The sequence below is a fragment of the Prosopis cineraria genome, unplaced genomic scaffold, assembly GCF_029017545.1.
Source record: "Prosopis cineraria cultivar Desert tree isolate PC_DT_omini unplaced genomic scaffold, ASM2901754v1 PC5, whole genome shotgun sequence".
Classification (NCBI taxonomy): Eukaryota; Viridiplantae; Streptophyta; class Magnoliopsida; order Fabales; family Fabaceae; genus Prosopis; species Prosopis cineraria.
Window position 1 is genome coordinate 35,938,494 of NW_026555336.1, and position 20,814 is coordinate 35,959,307.

The 20,814-nt window shown below is 34.7% G+C and overlaps 2 protein-coding genes across 2 annotated transcripts; one reads left to right on the plus strand and one right to left on the minus strand.

Annotated features, from left to right (window-relative positions):
- Positions 1-1,083: 1,083 nt before the first annotated feature.
- On the plus strand, positions 1,084-17,358 carry LOC129311467 (alpha-glucan water dikinase, chloroplastic-like). The gene is given in 36 exon segments (XM_054953794.1): positions 1,084-1,217; positions 1,518-1,670; positions 1,829-2,176; positions 2,412-2,453; positions 2,548-2,654; positions 2,749-2,827; positions 2,913-3,004; positions 3,140-3,249; positions 3,252-3,292; positions 4,260-4,481; positions 4,636-4,974; positions 5,077-5,187; positions 5,764-5,862; positions 5,944-6,084; positions 6,165-6,253; positions 6,954-7,088; positions 7,326-7,488; positions 7,571-7,660; positions 7,747-7,932; positions 8,394-8,456; positions 9,126-9,188; positions 9,278-9,337; positions 9,430-9,582; positions 9,728-9,811; positions 11,360-11,536; positions 11,611-11,717; positions 12,468-12,681; positions 13,283-13,386; positions 13,558-13,696; positions 13,856-13,981; positions 14,520-14,630; positions 15,232-15,330; positions 16,001-16,174; positions 16,295-16,387; positions 16,596-16,711; positions 16,927-17,358. Coding segments are annotated over 34 exon segments (4,416 nt in total). The 5' UTR covers positions 1,084-1,217; positions 1,518-1,670; positions 1,829-1,894; the 3' UTR covers positions 17,132-17,358.
- A 505-nt stretch (positions 17,359-17,863) lies between these two features.
- On the minus strand, positions 17,864-18,979 carry LOC129310328 (uncharacterized). Its single transcript, XM_054952147.1, has 2 exons — positions 18,711-18,979; positions 17,864-18,526 (listed from the first exon to the last, which is right to left on the minus strand). Exons 1-2 carry the CDS (start codon positions 18,929-18,931, stop codon positions 18,091-18,093), a joined length of 657 nt encoding a protein of 218 aa, XP_054808122.1. The 5' UTR covers positions 18,932-18,979; the 3' UTR covers positions 17,864-18,090.
- Between the last annotated feature and the right edge of the window lie 1,835 nt (positions 18,980-20,814).

Here is a 20,814-nt window from a genome sequence, read left to right on the forward strand (position 1 = left end):
TTTTACCTTATTTTTAATTCTATTTTTAATTTTAATTTTTAATTTTAATTAAAATTAATCTTATTAATCAATTATATACCACATAATATAAATAATTATATTCGAAATCAATTATATAAATTATTTTTTATAATTAATTGCATTCAAATGAAATCCAAAAAGAAACTAACGACATTTTAATACCAACTATTGTTGAAGGCCGTAGATGATCCTATCATGAACAGAAGATACTGAAATCTCGAAACGCTGCATGATAACTGTCACTGATATCTCGTCACAGACCCCACGGGATCTTTCTTAATGGTGCTTTTTAAAAAAAAATAAAAATAAAAATGGTGCTTTTGAATCGGAGGGGATAAAAAGGCACGTGAATACATATTTATCTAATACATTAAAAATATAAAAATCCTATAGTTTTTGGATAAAAAACAAATGCATCTTCTATCAAGAATCAATAATTTTAACTGAAGCTAGATACAAACTTTTAATTTATACATAAATAAAATGTAATTCTCTGTACCATTGACATAATGGTCACTTATATGTGGTTATATATTCCGATTTTATTTATGAAATATCTTTTAAAAAAAATTTTTAATTTAAAATACAAGACACATTATAATATTTTTTTAGCCTCATCCATTAGTATATGTAATTGTTTTTTGTATCAATAAAACTGGCTTTTTTTCTGATAAAAAATTGCTTTTTTTCAATTTTATCATTTTATAATTAGTATGAAGATATTTAATATAAATATATCATTATTTAAAGTTAAGGGTAAATATAAAAGTATATTTCATTTTTTATATATAAAAAATTAATTTTTTTAAACATGTATGAAACTGTTTAATGTAGGATGAAGTAAATCAACTTATTGGAGGAACAAATTCAGTTCACCACTATTCAGTTTGCTCTCCAAAAATATGCACCGCGTAATCTATATAATTATAATTTTTATGCGAAGAAAATCATCAAATATGATCACACAATTGAGTAATTACACTATGCCACGTATGCAACGATGTCGCTGAAGGGCCATATTTACCAACGTCGTGCGCTTATGTGATTCCATAGTTCAGTGAACTCAGAGTTAAGCAGAGTTTTCGAAGGTCCTTACACGAAGCACTGAGCTCTCGCTGATTTTCACATTCGTTGTTCGTTCTCATTATCTCAGAGGCTTCGCTCGTATCCTCGCTCCTCTTGAGCTCCACCTAAAGGTAGTTTCGATCGCTTGAAGTTTCTTTTTTTGTTCGAACAAATCCGCGACCCGGTTGATTGCTTTTCACTGTATTTTTGCTGGATATTGCTGATTCGTTCACCTCGGATATTCACTGGTTTTTCTTCAAACGGTGGATGGATTCTGAAAATGAATTCAAATGTTGTACTCAGTTTTCGCATGGTCGTCCGTTTGAGTGTCCAAGAAGATAAACTGTGTTCAATTTCCCCCTTGAAGTTTAGAATGGTGTAACACTTTTTTAAAATTTTTATTATGTCTCAAATACGGAACATGCTACTAGGAAATGAGCGGATTAAGTTTGAGGTTGACGATCGCGAACTCGAAGAAGTTACGGCTAACAATTAATTGGTAGTCCTGGTCCGGGAACTCGCAATTCCGTTTCGCGTCCCAAATTTGAAAAGCATTGTGTTGGATGTCAAACTCTATATATTAAGTAAGTATGGCTGACGTAATTTACTTTATCAGTTTAATCATTTTGTTAGAGACACTAAGTCTTATATATTTTTAATCTATTTTCGTCTTCGTGCTTTAATTTCTTTTATCTCAAATATTGCTTTACGTGCCACCATTTTCTTCTTCTTGTTTTTTTAGATTTTTCTATAAGTTTCTACATGCTGATGGCTTGGATTTCTTGAAAATAGAAGTGGATTCACCAATATGAGTAATCTCGTCACGCAAGGCATCTTCCACCAGAATTTGATACGTCCAACGGTTGCTAAATATGAAAGTAAAGTTAATTCTTCCTTCATATCTGCAAACACTTTATACCAAGAAGTAAGTGAGAACAAAGCTCTAGCACAAGCACCGAATTTTCTACTTGCTAAAAAGTTTTGTGGGAGCAATTTATGTGTAAGAAAACGAAAAGTAGCCATGGGAAGGCACCCACAAGCTGCAGTTGTTCCACACGCTGTGACTTCCACCCCAGGTCAAGCTTCTGAGGTGAGCTTCAAATGCCGAAATATTATGAATATTGTTTAATTAAAATCTTCATGCCGCTTAGAAAGTTCTGTTAGCATTTATCACAAGAAAGAAAGAAAATTCTATTAGTATACTGTATGTAGCGATGAAGCTTAGTGGAATTGACCATAAGTGTTCCGAGTCTCATCTTTCATGAATGTTTGACCTATTCACTTGAGCTTGAATTTTCTGTTAACAACTTTTGTCCCTGAAGCAGATTTCAGGAACATTCCTTCTTGACGGGAATATTGAATTGCAGGTATACAGCAGACCTAAAATATTAAATGTTTTAAGTCATTTATATGGTATAGTAGATCTACGAATTAGTGGGCGCTGTGTTGTTGTTGTGCCAGGTTGGTGTTACGTCTTCAGCACCAGGGCCCACAGAGATAGATATACGAGTTTCTAGCATTAGTGACTCTTTGCTTTTGCACTGGGGAGTTATTCGTGATCAACAAGGGTATATTCATCATGAACTGTTTTCAATGATTGATATATAACCGAAGATTTTCAAGTGTTTGAATTAATTATTAACGTTTGTTTTTCGTTTCTAGGAAGTGGGTAATTCCTTCTCGACGCCCATATGGAACAGAAGTATATAAAAATAGGGCTCTTAGGACTCCATTTGTGAAAGTAAGTTTCCAATGATAACTAAAAATGAAGAAAATCCCGAGAAAATTGACGTACTCACTATATTTTTATAAAATTATTTTATTAGAGGGGCTCTGGATCCATCCTTAAAATAGAAATAGATGATCCTGCGGCACAAGCTATTGAGTTCCTTATACTTGATGAAGCTCGGAAGAGGTGGTGAGTGTTTGTACATGTTGTTGTTGTATATTGAGTTTCCTGTACTCAATAAGGCTCAGAATAGGTGGCGAGTCTTTGTAGTTGTTGTTTCTTTTCATTAAATTCACAGTTATATCATCAAACTTCTATCTATAGGTTTAAAAACAATGGTCGGAACTTTCACATTAAGTTACCATTGAAAGTTCAGTCAGATAAAAAAATTTCAGTTCCCGAAGACCTTGTACAGATACAAGCTTATCTTAGGTGGGAAGAAAGGGTAAGCAGATATACACTCCAGAGCAAGAAAAGGTTAGTGGTTAAGTCATGTTGATTTATAGCAGTTTAGTCTTTATCATTATTCTTTTTTAATTTAATTCCTACTCTTAACTTTCTATATTATTATATTATCCGGTTTTGTCTTTGGAGATTATGAAAGCTGATATTTTGAGTTATATTGAGTTCAAAACTTACACATGCAAAAACCAGGGGGTTTCATTATATTCAATCTCCTATTAATGCTTGGCTTATGTATGCTTATGTGTTCTTAAGCTTGACGAGGATACCGCTTTTGGTTCTATTTGTTTTACCACACCCTGGTTTCTGTGTTTATTATAACTTCCATTCTAAGGAGCATAGACACTGATACAATACATGCGTCACTCTCTAAGAAGCGTAGACATGGATTTAGAACTTTGGAAGTTAAAGAAAAAGCTTCTTTATCATACTTTGTTCTTTTAATGATATGAAGATGCTACATGTTCACATTATCCTGAGAAATTCGATCATAAAAATTATGACAATGCCTTGTTCCCGTCTCGTGTACAATTGCAACCTGAATGGCACATATGTAGATGCTCTAAGGTGATCCACAAAATAGTTTTCATCAAAATTCTGTTTCTGTTCTCAAAATGAGGTTGCTTTGATGCTTTGGGATAGGCCATTTGACCTTGAAGGATTTGCCTTAGACCATTTTTAAGCTATTCATTTCAGAGGCTTTGACAAAAGGAAAGTATTTCAAATCCTTAGGCAGTCTTCAATGTGCTGTTTCTGTGGTCCTCTGGTGATTATTTTTGAATTTTTTATCTTCCCGCATTGATCGTTTACTTGCACAAATTCCCATCTTATCTGTCCCTTCCTGAAATCCAAAGAAAGTTGTTGTCTTTTTTTAGTTTGCTGTTGGCTTTGTATGTTTTGCTGCATGACATGGGATTTTTACAAATGTCTACTTACATGTAATGCATAAATGATTAATCATTTAATCCCTCTTTTTTGGTAGGAGGAATATGAAGCAGCTAGAAGAGAACTATTGGGGGAACTGACTAGGGGTACTTCGATAGAAGACCTTTATGCGAGGTTAAAAGACAAAACTACTGCCACTGAAATCAACGAGCCTTCTGTTCCTGAAACAAAGATAATTCCTGATGAACTTGTACAAGTACAAGCCTATATACGGTGGGAAAAAGCTGGGAAGCCTAACTACTCTCCAGATCAACAACTTGTAATTTTACAACAGACATACATTCTGTTTTGTGTTTTCTTTTGAATATTGCTTACTTAGTTGTCAATAATATATTGCTTATTTAACCCTTTTACTTATCTCATCATACCTTTGTGCTGTGATTGCTCATTGACTCCTGTGATATTTACAACAGAGGGAATTTGAGGAAGCAAGAAATGAATTGCTAGCTGAGCTTGAGAAAGGCACTTCTATAGATGAGATAAAGAAGAAGATTTTCAGAGGAGAGATACAGACAAAGGTTGCCAAGCAATTGAAAACCAAAAAATATTTTCGTGCTGAAAGAATCCAACGGAAAGAGAGAGATTTGATGCAACTTATCAACAGACATGTTGCTGAAAACATTGTTGAACAAGATATAGCAGTGCCAAAGGCCTTGACAGTGATTGAGAAATATTCCAAGGCAAGAGAGGAATGGAATAGAGGTCTTCTTTTGAATAAGGAAATCTACAAGCTCGGTGATCATGATCTTTTGGTGGGGAAATATCTTATTTATTTTTTTTTTTCCTAATCTGTTTCTGCTGGTATTTATTTCTCTGGTATACATTTGAATATGATTGTGTTTCATATCTTTAAGGTCCTTGTTACTAAAGATTCTGGCAAGATAAAGGTCCACCTGGCTACAGATTTTAAGTCGCCTGTTACTCTTCACTGGGCCTTATCTAGAACAACACCAGGAGAGTGGTTGGTAAGTGTGTTGGTTTAAGGAAAAATTGCATCAAAATCGCTTCGATTTTGTCATTTCCATCACATGGGATGGCTAACTTTTGGATATTTTTGACTCCAAGCATGAACCTTTTCACTAAGAAATCAAAATATTTAAGCTTGAGAATGTTTGTAAAGAAAAATTTACAGACAAAAACGGTGAGAATGTTTATTGAATGTTCACTATCATTAAATGTGGGGTGGTTTTGAATGATGAGATTTCCTATATCATCTTTATGATATTGGCCTTTCAAAATGATGAGCAAGCGGAGTGGGTTAAAATAAAAAATTCATGATAAAATGAACCCAAGCCATATGATGTGGAGTGGTTTGAAATTTTGGGATGTGGGATGGGTTCTTCTGCCCTACTCAATATCTCTCCAAACCATTCACTCCATCAAGCCATAAACTTGAGGGGGAGGGGGATTCTGTGAATACTTATATTTTGTTTATAGTTAATACTGAAGCTGACGTCCTTTGGATGTTGAAATTCATGTCATTGGTTTATCTGCTTTTTCCAATTTCTCCAGTATCTTAGTGACACATATACAATGAGCAGGTACCCAATCAAAGTGTTCTGCCCCCTGGTTCAGTTTCTGTAAATGGGGCTGCTGAGACACAATTTAAAAGTAGTTCTTCATCTGATCCTTTTCATGAGGTATCATACAAAATATATCTGAAGTTGTATTTTTTATTATTTGAGGTCATTTACATCAGAATTAATCAATAAAATTTCCAGGTCCAATTCTTAGATATAGAGATTGAAGATGATACTTTTAAAGGAATTCCTTTTGTCCTTCTGTCGTGCGGAAAATGGATAAAGAATAATGGGTCAAACTTCTATATTGCATTTGATAGCAGAACGATGCAAATACAGAAGGTTACAATCCTTGTTAAACAGTCTACTTTATTTATTTCACCTTGTTGTATTTAATCACAAGATTTTTCCCTTTTTGAAAGGATAATGTTGATGGCAAAGGTACTGCCAAGTTTTTGCTGGATAAAATAGCAGAAATGGAAGATGAGGCACAAAGGTCCTTCATGCATCGGTCAGCAATCTCCTAAAAGCTTCTGACTTTTTACATTACATTAATTTCACCTGTCCTCTAATGTGATTATAACCTTATCTTCTATGTATAAGGTTTTTTTCTATAGGATCTTGAGGAAATTGATTTCCCTGTCCGTCTTAGTAAAGCATTTGGTTTGGCTTAAAGACCGGTCTACATTAGGTGTTCCTAGGCAAGGTGCTCAGCCTAGCATCCAATTTGGTTTAGGATCAGGCTTCGAAATTGAAGCTTGGTGCCCAGGCTGGGCCTATGCTGGTATAGTAGCAGGCCAGGCTATTCAAGCTCTTTTTCTATGAAAAATTTTTGGTGGAAATTATGAAATGGACTCCTAGAAAAAAAGAATTTTCAGATAAGTCTATGTATTTTGCAGGGCCCAGCCCCTTGAGAAGAGAAAAAGGGGCATTCATCTTTCACAGGACTTGGTTCATCTGCCTTTGTTTTTGTGTTGCATTTAACATACCTTTTTTTGGCTTTCCTTTATTACCATCCTGGATCTGATGTGTTGGACAAAGCATCCAATGCACGAGGAATTTTTAGTGCTTGTTATTTGCCTCTAACCAATCTGTCATGTGGAAGCTGAAAATTAACTCTTCTCGCCATTAATGTTGGAAATGCTTGCCAACATGGTTCTTTTGGTAACTGTTTGGTGGGATCTGATTAAACCACCCAAACTTTTTTGCAGATTTAACATTGCAGCGGATCTTATAGATCAAGCAAAGGATGCTGGCCTATTGGGCCTTGCAGGTATCTTGGTGTGGATGAGGTTCATGGCAACAAGGCAGCTCATATGGAACAAAAATTACAATGTGAAGCCACGGTAAATTTGTAGTAAAAGATTTTTACTGATAAACAAATGGATTTTCCCCATATATAATTTCAATTGTGAATTGTACATAATTTAAATCTTCTACTTTGAATTTGGATTTTTATCATTATCTCTAGGAACAAGCTAATGAAGCTCTTCATTTGCTATATGTTCTTTGTCAATGTCTTTCTGTCCACACCTGGCCATCTTCTGATCTTAAGTTTTGATTTTATGCAACAATTGGAACAGTGAGATCAGTAGAGCTCAGGATAGGCTTACAGATTTACTTCAGAAAGTGTATACAAGTTATCCACAGTATAGAGAACTTGTAAGAATGATCTTGTCCACAGTTGGCCGTGGAGGTGAAGGTGATGTAGGACAGCGGATTCGGGATGAGATTCTTGTTATCCAGGTGCTTTAATTTTGTATTTAATTTTCCTTGATGTTTGAGTGTTTTCTTTTAATCATATGGAAACACGTTATATGATTTGCAGGGAAATAATGATTGCAAAGGTGGAATGATGGAGGAATGGCACCAGAAGTTGCACAATAATACTAGTCCTGATGATGTTGTAATCTGTCAGGTAATACAGGTTTTAACCTTTAATGATGGATTTCCACATGGTTTTCCTCATTAGCCTCTCATATGACTTTCTGGTAAGTTTTCCAGGCACTGATTGATTATATAAATAGTGACTTTGACATTGGTGTTTACTGGAAAACATTGAATGCTAATGGAATAACGAAAGATCGTCTTTTGAGCTATGACCGTGCAATCCATTCTGAGCCAAAATTCCGAAGAGACCAGAAGGAAGGCCTTTTGCGTGATCTGGGAAACTACTTGAGGACTTTGAAGGTTAAACTGATATATCTAAGTAATTATGTGTTCTATTTATCTTTTCTCTATAGGTAAAATGCACTACTTGGGACAGCACTTGACTTCTATTTCATAATTTTTTTCTTGCATGCCTGCCATGCTGCTAATTATGTGCCCATATATTAATATTAGGGAGATATGGTCAAAAAGATAAAATGTTGCAGAATATGGCTTCATGTATGTCTGGTCGCAAAAGAAAACCAACATTTTGGAGCGCACTTGGTTTCAAATGAGAATTCTTTTAATCAATTAAAAGCAGGGGGGCTCTATTGGGCACTTGCTTCTGCTACAATTTATTTGATTAGGTGTTTCATCTATCACGCCCTATTGGTGGTGTTGTCAAGATAATTTGTCCAATTCTGTGTAGCCTAGATTTAATTCACCTTCAAGTTATGGATTACATTCTGCTCAGAAATAATATTTGTTCCATTTTTATGCAGGCCGTTCATTCAGGTGCAGATCTTGAATCTGCTATTTCATACTGTACGGGATATAAAGCTGAGGTAACAAGAGTAGCTTCTTCTGTTGTCCAAGGCTCCAAGCAACTATAGTGTCGTGAGATATGATAGATTGATAGAGTACCGATTAATGTGGGATAATGGGTGATTTGGGAAATTAGATAAATATTAGGAATAAATATTACTTTTAATTTATTTGAGATATTATCTGTTTAATAATATTATTGAGATTTTATTTAGATATTTAGTTATTTAGATTTTATTATGATTACTTAGATATAGATATTAGATTATCCAGGTATAGATATTAGGAGATCTTTTTCAGATATTTAGGATTTTATTAATTATCTAGATATTTAGTTATCTAGATTTTACTCGGTTATTTTGAATTGTATTTAGCATTATTAATATGCTTAGCAACTGAGAAGCTAGCATGTGATGAATAAAACAAACTTTTGAACCATTTGAATATTCTCTTAATGTGATTATTGAGAGACTTATAGAGTGAGATTCTTGTTTTATATGATTTTAATAGAATTACTCTTCCTATTTTCTTCTATCAATTCTATGTTTTTTTATTAATATATGAAGTTAGATTCTGATTTCATATTTTAATAAACATTTATCTTCCTTATTTCTCTCTACCTATCTTAGATCATATCATAGATCCTTTAGATGCTTACATTTCTCTTTTTCTATTCCATTATTCCTTAGGGTCAAGGCTTCATGGTTGGTGTGCAGATAAATCCTGTGCCTGGTTTGCCATCTGGTTTTCCAGTAATGTTATTCAACTTTTTTGGGATTTGTTTATAATGTTATTGTGTCGTCTGAGTTGTACAAATGAATATATTGTATCTCTTAAGCAGGAATTACTTCAGCTTGTTATGGACAACATTGAGGTTAAGGAAGTTGAGCTGCTTCTTGAGGTTTATGCTGCTTCAGTGCAATCAATAATAATTCATTTAAGCTGTTTATTCAGTAGCTTTTCTTGTACTGAGATATTCACGTTTTGCAACAGGGTTTGCTTGAGGCTCGCCAAGAACTACGTCCATTGCTCTCTACGCATCAGGATCGTTTGAAAGATCTTTTATTTTTGGATATGGCCCTAGATTCTACTGTTAGAACTGCACTGGAAAAGGGATATGAGGAACTGAATAATGCTGGACCAGAGGTAAATCTTGTCCTGAGCTTCTGATAGAATGTAAATTGTCTTAGTTTACTATGCTATTATATGTCAATTTTTCATATCTTATTAAAAGGATGTACAAAATATTTGAAGACGTTAAATCTGACAAGCTGATTTATGACTTCTGCAGAAAATAATGCACTTCATCTGCATGGTTCTTGAAAATGTTGCACTTTCATCAGATGACAATGAAGATCTTGTCTACTGCTTGAAGGTATAATGATCAAGTAAATCTACGGCCATTTATGTTTCTTGACTATTAGATATGTGTGGAATTTAGACGGAAAAATATTTCTCATTGATCTGAATGTTTAGATACAACTGTATATATACGCATACACACTAAGGGAAAAGACAGTAGAGCAAAGTCTAATAAAGCCTAATAATTCCCGATAAATGCTATAGATATGTCATCTGAATATAGAGAAAAAATTTTGTGCTGCCTAGTTATTATTTATGTTTAAAATGAAAGTGAGCTTAAATGCCAGTGATGACTTTGCTGAGAGTTTATAGGTGGATAGAGACTAAATTCATACTATTTTGTGACTTTGAGGTTGTTTCAGACAATTGCTGTCATGTCCTTTGTAATGCCAGATGAGAAGATGCAGTAGCTGTAGGTTTTTCTTGTTTTTTTTTCCCCGGTTCCAGGGGAGGATGGTGTAGATTTTCATAATAAAGTATGGGGTTGTGTAGTTTTCCCTCTCCTAGGGAAGGGAAGAGTAATTTTCTCAAAACTACTCATGACCCTTCACTTGACAGTTTAAGCTTTGAAGTTGAATAAATTGTTAATGTATTTACGAAAGCAAATGATTCAACCAGAAAGAGTATAGAGATGGTGAAAGGGGAAGATCATTAAATCAAGAGCGACTAAAAGTCCAACGTTTAAAATGAATGGGCCAAATGAGGACCATATGAGTGGATTAACTTATAAACCTAATACTTTAGCTTTTGGGTTGAGATGGAATGAGATTCCTCACGCAATGTTCTCATGCCATCTCCTTACTCGTTGGTGTTGAATTATAGGTAATGATACCTTGTTAAATACCTTATCAACTCGCCACTGGCCCAAGTTATGACGAACATTCACTTTGTCCACACTTTAAACAATTAAACCCAATTAGCTTTCTTGTGAGGAGATGTCTTAGAAATATACTAAATTGTTAGAAGTATTAGAATTGTAAACAAACGGACAGCTGGCACATGAAGCTCCCACTATACGAGGGGTTTGGGGAAGGTTGGATTCATTTTGTAAATAATTACTTTTGTCTATAGAATTGTAAATTATCTAATTATTTTAGTGATTATTTTTTGTTATTTTATTATTCCAGTAGTTGTACTTTGTCCCTAGAGTAGTTCCCCTTGTGTCTATAAAATATAAATACTATGTAATTGCCTCACTCTCCATACAAGAGAGAATTTCAGACTTTTTGTCATAAACTATTTCATTCAGCAGCCCAAGTTTTAGATTTGAAATGACCATTGACAATAGCCAACAATGTGGGCAGTTCCTCTGTAAGGAGACAGTAGAGCCTATGGACTTACCAAACAACAAAGTTATATTGCTTCTCTAAGCATTCCAAACCTGATTATGTTGGCACTTGAAAATCGCATATGATGTTGTTGTATTGATGATAATTTTTTTTTTTTTGGGGGTTTTTGATGATAATTGAAGTAGATATCTGTTATGTTGATGCCAATTTAGTCAAGAATCTAGTTGAAGAATATTTACCATGATTTTGATATTCCTTGCCTTGCTCTTAAGGGATGGAATCTTGCCTTAAGTATGTGCAAGAGGAAGGATACTCATTGGGCATTGTATGCAAAATCAGTACTTGATAGAACACGACTTGCACTTGCGCACAAGGCTGAGTGGTACCAGAAAATTTTGCAACCATCAGCAGAATACCTTGGATCACTGCTTGGGGTGCATAGATGGGCTGTACGTCCTTGTTTGATATTGACTGTTGTTATTTACGTTTCTTCCTTGTCACTCCCACAAATCTGCTCTTGTAGGTGGAAATCTTCACTGAAGAAATTATTCGTTCTGGGTCTGCTGCTTCTTTGTCTTCTCTTCTTAATCGACTGGATCCAATCCTCCGAAAAACGGCAAATCTTGGAAGGTGAATTGATGATATATTTTGAAACTAAACACAAGTCCTTGATGTAAAATGTCTGAATAATGGGCTAGGCTGTATTTTTGGTCTCGTGTTTTTTCAACTATTGTGTAATGATACCTGTAGAGGTTAGTAAAGAGATGGCAATGATAGCCACTAGCAGGTCTGAATAGAAGAAGAAATAGATGAGGAAGGTAGTTAGTTATAGTGGTTGAGAGAGTTCACTAACCTGAATAGGCCTGTGAATAAATAGAGGGGAAGAGAGCATGCAATCATTGTTGAATGGTAATGTGATGTTTCTGGTCGTGAATTATGATAGGCTTATCAGGTTTGTACTTGGAATTAACATGATTTGTTAAAGCCTCTTAATTCCGTTGATAGCTTATTTTATATTGTTCACTTGAGATTAGTAAGTTATTCCTAACTAAATAGCCAACATAAGCAGTGACCCCAGTCCTATGTGGCATGATGAATGAGAAATGATAATCAAGTATTCTTCGATCCTCTCTCTCTCTCTCTCTCTCTCTCTCTCTCTGCTTTCACTCTTTTTTCTTCTGTCAGATAACCGGTTCTCTCTTCTTTCTACATATTATATAGTCTTCTGTTCACCATAATTTTAATATGTTGTAATCCTATGGCTGAAGGTTTCCAAAGCATTCTCTCTCTTTAGTTTCTGTAAGTTGGCATGCTAGACTGTTACAGTATTATGCAGTTGACATGATATATTCTAACTTGACTCTGGCTGACCTGGAACAGCTGGCAAATTATTAGCCCAGGTGAAGCCATTGGATATGTTGAGGTTGTGGATGAGTTGCTTGCTGTTCAAAACAAATTTTATGAGCGGCCTACAATTTTGGTTGCAAAGAGTGTGAAAGGAGAGGAAGAAATACCAGATGGCATAGTTGCTGTCCTGACACCTGATATGCCGGATGTCTTATCTCATGTTTCTGTGAGAGCAAGAAATAGCAAGGCATGACAACCTTTAACTCTGGTCTTTTTTCATGACTTTAAGGCAATTATTAAATGATGATACTGTATATCTTTAATTTGGTCTGTGATCAGTGTATGTTCAAATGGAAAACTGGCATACTTCATCAGCTACATGATAAAAAAAATGCAAAAACCATATATTAGAAACTACATAGATACATTTCAACCTGGTCTAGGGCTTGGTGATCATAGATAATTATTTAAAAATCTACAAAGTGGAGAAACTCCAATTTCCTACTTCTTACAGCAGAAAAATATCTCCTGTTGTCATATAAAAGCAGTTTTGTTTCTTGGAAAGCCACATATATATTAAGAGAGAAAAAAATAGTCCTCTTTTTACAACGTGAGTAGCTTTATTCTCTTTCACAACTTGGCGGAACAGGGTCTCATTTATTTGGTCTACCTTGGTAGTGTTCCTGATGTGAAACAAGAGAGGGGAAAGTGGGGCAAGGGAGAAGGGAGGAGAGAGATATTGACAAAGAAAGAGGAAGCAATAGACAGAAGATGTAGACGGATGACAAGACTTTTATCTATATTGTGACATATTTAAAATACTGACTCCCAATTTTCAAGTTTTCCAGGTCTGTTTTGCCACATGCTTTGATCCCAATATCTTGGCTAGCCTCCAAGCAAGTAAAGGAAAGCTTTTGCATGTAAAACCTTCATCTGCTGATGTGATTTATAGGTAACATTTCAGTTATACTTTGATAATTTAAAGCTGTCTAAATCATTTATACTGATATGAAATGACCTTCTAGAGCTGTTTGTTCTCTCCCACTGAAGGACCCAAATTGCTGAGTTTCATCCCCCTCCTTCCTGTTGACCCTTTTCCTTATTGTTTGTCTAATTCTCTCAGTGAGGTCAAAAAGGAAGAGGTAAATGATTCCAAATCAACTAAGCTGAAAGGAGTTGGCTCTTTGTCACCTCTTAGTTTGACCAAAAAGAAGTTTAGTGGTAGATTTGCCATACAGTCCGATGAATTTACAAATGAATTGGTAAGATTTGTCAAAATTAGCATTAAAGTTGAGAATGCTTAGTTTGTTATGACTAAATCAGAGTTTGGTCAAATGCAAGAATCAAGATATTTGAGAGCTCAAAATCCTTTTATTTTGTGTCTCTTCTCCATAACTTACCAAGAGATTATGTTTTTCCAGGTTGGAGCAAAGTCACGCAATATCTCTTATTTAAAAGGAAAATTGCCTTCTTGGATTGGAATCCCCACTTCAGTTGCCATACCATTTGGAGTATTTGAACACGTTCTTTCTGATAGATCAAATAAGGTTATACATCATGTAACTGTTGTCCTGCATTTTCGTGTGTACATAATGTGCTGTGCAGCTTAGATCCATCATCTTGCATGTCTACTAGTTACATTTATTTTATTTTTTTTTCTTTTCACAAGGAGGACAATGATTTAGTCCTCACAGTCTAGCCTATATCAATATTTAGAATTAGTTTAGGGAAAGATATCAACTTGTGAATAAAAGACAAGAGTTGTCATTGAAATATAAACTGAACCTGAAGGTGTTAAATTTAAAGGTTTGGAGAGAAAAGAATCGTTTCCTTCTTTCATTATAAGTACATTTCTTAAAAGTGGAACTTTCCTTGGCTCTTGTTTGTTATGTGATACAGCCAAGGAGTATTTAGATAAGGCACTAGAAGTGGTGATGACTTCCATTAAGGATTTAGTTGGGTCGTATAGTTCTTGTATCTATTACCGTACAGGATGCGTTCGTTACTTTTATATCTTTATTAGAAGTTTCAATCATGCAAGTCTTTCTTGACTTATGATGGAATTTTTTATTTGAATGTTAACAGATATTGGCTGAGAAGGTTAAAATTCTGAAAAAGAAGTTGGAGGAGGGAAACTTCAGTGCCCTCAGAGAGATTCGGGAGACAGTGTTACAGTTGAATGCTCCATCCCAGCTGGTATTTGCTTTCTAGCTGTTGTCTTAAGATTGACACAAAGTGGCACATTCTTCCTTTAGATTCTTATGCAGCTGCATATGATTTTTTTTTTTTTTCACTTTAGAGTTGATTTAGATCGTCAATATATTCTCTTATTGACACCCCTAAAGTTCTCCGTTCCTTGGATGGGTTGTAATGGAACTGAGAAAGAAGATATCTTTGGTCAGAACTAACAAGATTGCATCCTCTGAATTTCACTGTCTGAAATTTCGGTGAAGTTGATAAGTTTCTGCCTTTTCTTTTCTCTCTTTTTTTTTTATTTGTTATTTAGTTTGTAAGAACCTTTGTGTCTCCTCTTTTTAACTAACTTCATAGAAATTCAAAGACGCCAAATTCAGAGGATCAACATCTCAAAACTAACTGGTTCAAATAATTATATTTCGATTATGCGAGCTTTCAACATTTGTTTTTGTCTCAAGAAAAGCTAGCCCTCGGCTTACCGTCTTAAACAATGCTGTCCATTTTGCTGCTATCTTCAATGGAATATTTAAACGGCTTCATCTAAAATGATGTAAAGACTGGAATCCTATTGATGAAAAGTAGTGGGTTACCTTATTTTCAGGTAGAGGAGCTAAGGAGCAAGATGAAAAGTTCTGGAATGCCTTGGCCTGGTGATGAAGGTGAAAAACGATGGGAGCAGGCATGGAAGGCTATAAAAAAGGTAATATTCCCTATGCAAAGGACAGTGCACAGCGTAGAACTTGAAAGCTGGCGTCTCCTGTGGAATGAGTTTCCTGTTGCATATTTTGGCTCACACTACATTGCCTTACTTTGCCACAGGGGCAACGGAAATTTTTTCGCACCGACAATCTTATGTTCTTTTATATGCTCTTGTCCAGAATTACATTTACTTTTCCGTGGTTAAGTGACTTAAGCCCCCCCCCCCAATGGATGAATTGCTTATTGGCTTGTCCACAAGCATCCACAAGGTCAACAATCTTTAGTCCTATCCCTACATATAAAATAGGTTTAAAAAAATGTAAAAATCTAAGCTGAATGAATTTCTTAGTATTTGTTTCTGTTGCTATCAAGTTGTATAGCAGATTCAGTCTTGACTAATTTTTCCATGTGACTTTTCCAGAACTCTTCTACTTATGGGCCTTCCATATTTCTCTAAGATTTCCATACATTTTTTCTCTCTATGATTATGCTAGGACATGCTATCAATATATGATTATAATTGACAGGTCTAGAATATTTACCTTGCCTCTAATTAAAGTTTGAAATAAATCTGCGGTACACTGTACAATTTTATTTTATTGTTCAGCTTTTCATAAAATTTACCTCCTCTTTGTCACTGTCATTGACTGTATTATATGGATTTGCAAAAGGTTTGGGGTTCGAAGTGGAATGAAAGAGCATACTTAAGCGCAAGAAAAGTGAAACTGGACCATGATTATCTTTCCATGGCTGTTCTTATCCAAGAAGTTATTAATGCTGACTATGCTTTTGTCATCCACACAACTAATCCATCAACAGGAGACTCATCGGAAATATATGCTGAGGTATAACTGTTGATGGATGCAATGGCTTTTGTGCATATACAGAATTTCATTTGCCGTTTAAAAGGGAGAACGAGAAGAAGCCTGGACATTCATTGGGTGCAATACTTTCTTTTGACATAGGTGGTGAAGGGACTTGGGGAAACTCTTGTTGGAGCTTACCCTGGTCGTGCTTTAAGTTTTATATGCAAAAAACATAACCTGAACTCCCCTCAGGTAGCCACTTTATATCAAGTCTCTCCATCTCTCTCTGTTTTTTTTTTTTAAACTTTTTTGGGTGACTTGAATCGATAAATCTTTCACAGTATTATGTATTGTTAATCATCTGCGAGTGAATATGAATTTACTGTTACCAGAAAACTGTATCTGTTCTCTGAGTTCTCCATTTTTATGCTAATGGGTTTGGCCTTTTGAGCTTCTTCAGGTCTTGGGTTATCCTAGCAAACCTGTTGGCCTCTTCATAAAACGCTCAATTATTTTCCGATCTGACTCCAATGGTGAAGATCTAGAAGGTTATGCCGGTGCTGGCCTTTATGACAGGTAAACTTTTTCGTATCTCTTGTAAAATGAGCATCTTTATTCTTCCAAGTTATAGATGCTCAGAGTGTCATGAAAGATCTTTGTCTAAATTCAATTTGTCTGTAATGTATGCATTGCGTCGGAGGGCTTAATTTGTCCAGAGAATGATTGAAATGATTTGATTTTACATTTCCTGATGCACATTGAAATATATTAATTGAAATTTCACGCAACAGTGTGCCAATGGACGAGGAAAAGAAAGTTGTGCTGGATTACTCTTCTGATCCACTCATAGTTGATAGTGGTTTCCGCAAGTCAATCCTGTCCAGCATTGCTCGTGCAGGAAGTGCTATTGAACAATTATATGGCTCTCCTCAAGACATTGAAGGTGTGATCAGGGACGGAAAAGTCTACGTTGTCCAAACCAGACCACAAATGTAAGCCTCTAAACCCACGTCACCTAATTCACCTACCCGAACTATGATCAACCCGGACCAGAGTTGCGAATGTGGGCAATTGAGAGTTTGAACTGGCAGCTCAAAATTTGCTTGTAGATGCAAATTCAACGTGAATGTTATTAATGTGATACAATAATGCTTACTTTCTACCGTAATCATGTGAATAAGAAAGCTCTATTTGCGCTATTATCCAATCATTCTTTTTATTTATTTACTTATTTATGCTGATTGGGAAAAGTTACGTCGATTTTCTTTTTTCTTCTTACCGTCTGTATGATTGTGTGAATGCATTTGTACTCTATACACTGAAAAGTTGTACTGCGCCATATTTGAGGTTTTCGTGGTTTTTTTTTTTTTTTCAAAGCTTTTGCATAATTATCCAACCCCCCCCCCCCAAAAAAAAAAAGCTCTCTCAAAATCTCCTTTTTCTTCTCTGCTTATTCCTGATCAATTTGGCGATCATATAATTGTAATTATAATTGGATTTCCTTGTTTATCTATTTTTCCCTTGTATTTTTCTGTTATTCATCAAGCATCAAATGAAGTAGAATGTGGATAAATTGGAATTCTTCTCCTGTTACTCATCAAGCAGTAGCAAAAGGCGATTTAGTTCAGTTTATGACTTGAAGCTTGTCATGTATTTCCGCTTACCATAGTGATTTTATTTGTCATTTGAAATCTTGCTTAAGATGATTGCGAAATTCTGACAACTAGGTACGCATAATAATGATAATATGATGCTGACAAAGCATAAGGATACATGATGGAAGTTTGGAGGTTCTACTTTAGACCGGAATTTGACCAACATGCCCCGACTTCATAATTTTTAGCACCCCAAATTATTAGTGAGCCATATTAATCCTAGGAACATTATTAAAATCACACACAGCATTACACACGGAAGCCAGAGACTCTTAGAACACGGTGACACACCACTGAGAATCAAGGCGGACAACCTGCGACACTGGATCCTGAAATACCTATCCAAGCTTCGTTTAATCTGCCAGAAAGTTTATGAGAACCGTTGTACTGGGCAATGGCATAGGAACCCTTGTCTTGTATTGCTGCTGAATTCCCAGATGACAAGTGTTTGTTGATGCTGCTTATAAGAGCTGTCACTTCTCTATCAATGTTATCGTCTGTGGCAAACCCATTGAACTTTCTAACTGCCACGCAACGAGAATTCCACTTGTCTAAGTGCAATTTCAGTCCTGGGTTTGGTTGTGGAGGATTTCCTTTATACTTTGGCGAGATATAAAACCTCACTGTATAGTCAACATTCCCACTAGACGACGACGACTCAATGCTTGTCAAGACTGGAGCAGTGAAAGCAAGATGAGAAGAATTCAGATTCGCCCCGTGAATATATTGATACAACCTGGGCCACATTGTTGAAACACAGATTATAATCCACACACAGTTTACTACTTCATTGAAATCATGCGCAAACATAAAAATATGTCAAGAAAATACTCCTCATTTTTTTTTTTTTTGCTAAACTAGTTTTGACATGTATGTGATTAAATTGGTCAATAAGTAAAGAAAATGCTGAGAAACAGAACCTGTGAAAGCCGATTGCGGTGGACAGATTGAAAGAAGATCCTCGTACAGAAGCAGACATCCATGAGGATTCATCGTAACGTCTGATCTCGAAGTCTGATTCAGACCGTACAACTTTGTAGCTTGGGACTTCGATGGCATGCACGAGTTGTGCAGTCTTGCCACTCAAGTGACACAGTGCCATACAGAAATAGCAGAGGAAGTATGTGAATGCTGTTTCCATCTTCTGCTTGCCTTGTCTCTCTCACACTATCAAGCCTTTGAGTTTAAATAGACACAGCTAGGCCAGCTTTGAGCCTCTGGTGCTGTTGTAAATGGGGTTTCCATTTTCCAATTACTAATAACATTGCCATCAGTATGAAAAATGACCCATCTGTGAAACATAAAACGTTTCAAAAAGAAGTGGTCTAATCCCATACAATACACAGAAAAAGTACGAAGCCACAGATATCCTAATGTTTTTGTTGTGTAAAATGTAAATATCATACTCCATCTTTTCCTATTTATATATCACTTTTAACTAATTCAAACAAATTAAGAAAACTGGTTAAAATTTATTTAAATTAGTTAATGTTTTTAAAATTATATCATCTTTCTAAAAATACCCTTAATTAAATTTAATGGATCATGACACAATGTTACTCATCTCTCTCAACCCATTTTTATCATAGTTACTCAACATTAATATCTATACCAAGAGCACTATTAGGGGGGGAAAAATCAGTTGTTTTATGGATTTTACAAACTGGCTTATAAATAAGAACATGAAAACCTTTGTTCACTTAAGCATGTTGATCCCATTGAAAGGGAGTACAATCGTTTAAGCACAATCTCGTATTTAAATTCAAAAAAGCTATCTCTAATTGAATCCAGTAATACTCAAATATAATCTAGTTGGGTAGTCATGTAAAAACATTAAAAAAAATGTGACCAATAAATAAAAACATATGGAGTATTAAATTGCAAAATAGCATGCTTATGATGCTAATAAAAAATGTTGAGATTGATAAGTGGCAAAATGGAATAACGACATTTGAATTCCTTTAGAATGACAATGAGTAGGGTTATTGTATAATTTGAAGTGATTTGATTCCCATCTCACTGTGATTTGGCTGTCTCCCACTTGTTACTTAAGGTGCCACTCCCACAAACGTTTTCCGGCTTCAGAAATAGACTCAGGATTATATATACCTCAATAAGTAATCATCGTACAATCAAAAAAAAAAAACAAAGAAGGGGACGAATCATTTAAAGTGGCCAATATCTCCATGGTGAAAGTTTCTTCCATTATCTTCCCAGGAAAGAGACAAAACAATTTGGACGGCTCAACTATCCAATATACCCTACAACATGGCAACACAACTAATTTATTTATTCGACGTTTCTTAAGTGCTCTCAAATCTCAGAGCAGAGGACACGATATTGCGAAGCGTTGAAGATTTGGCTGAGCTAGCTTATGTTAATATGAGAGCTACCTACTTGGCTACTTCATATTCCCTGTCTTAAAATCGTGAGATTTCAGTTTGTGATTTATTAAAAAAAATTATCTGTAAGTCCTTATAATTTTGTTCAATTTTGAATTAAATCATTATATTTTATTTTATTTTAATTGAGTCCTTATAGTTTGATTAATTAAATTTTTTAATCCCTGAAGGTTAAAATATTTTTTTCTTTACAAAAATAAAATTAAAAAATTTATATTTTTGTTAAATGATTATATAACTTTATACACCCTCCGTTCAAAAATGTAAAATATTTTTAACCGAATCTCACTACCCAATAAAGTAGTTATCTATTTTTAAAATAACCCTATCTTTTCATATTTACCCCTATTAAACACCTTACAATAAATATAAAATTATTATTAATAAAGGTACTTTAAAAAAAAAGATAATGATTATATTTCAAAAGATTAAAAAGGCCTTATATTTTTAAATATTTAACTTCTTAAAAAATACCTTACATTTTTAAACAGATGGAGTAATTAATTAAATAATGTTTATAACTCAAAATTTTATATAATTAAGTTATCTTTAAAATATTTTTAAGCATATAAAATTTTTATAAAAAATTAAAAAATGTAAACAATGTATTAAATCAAATTTA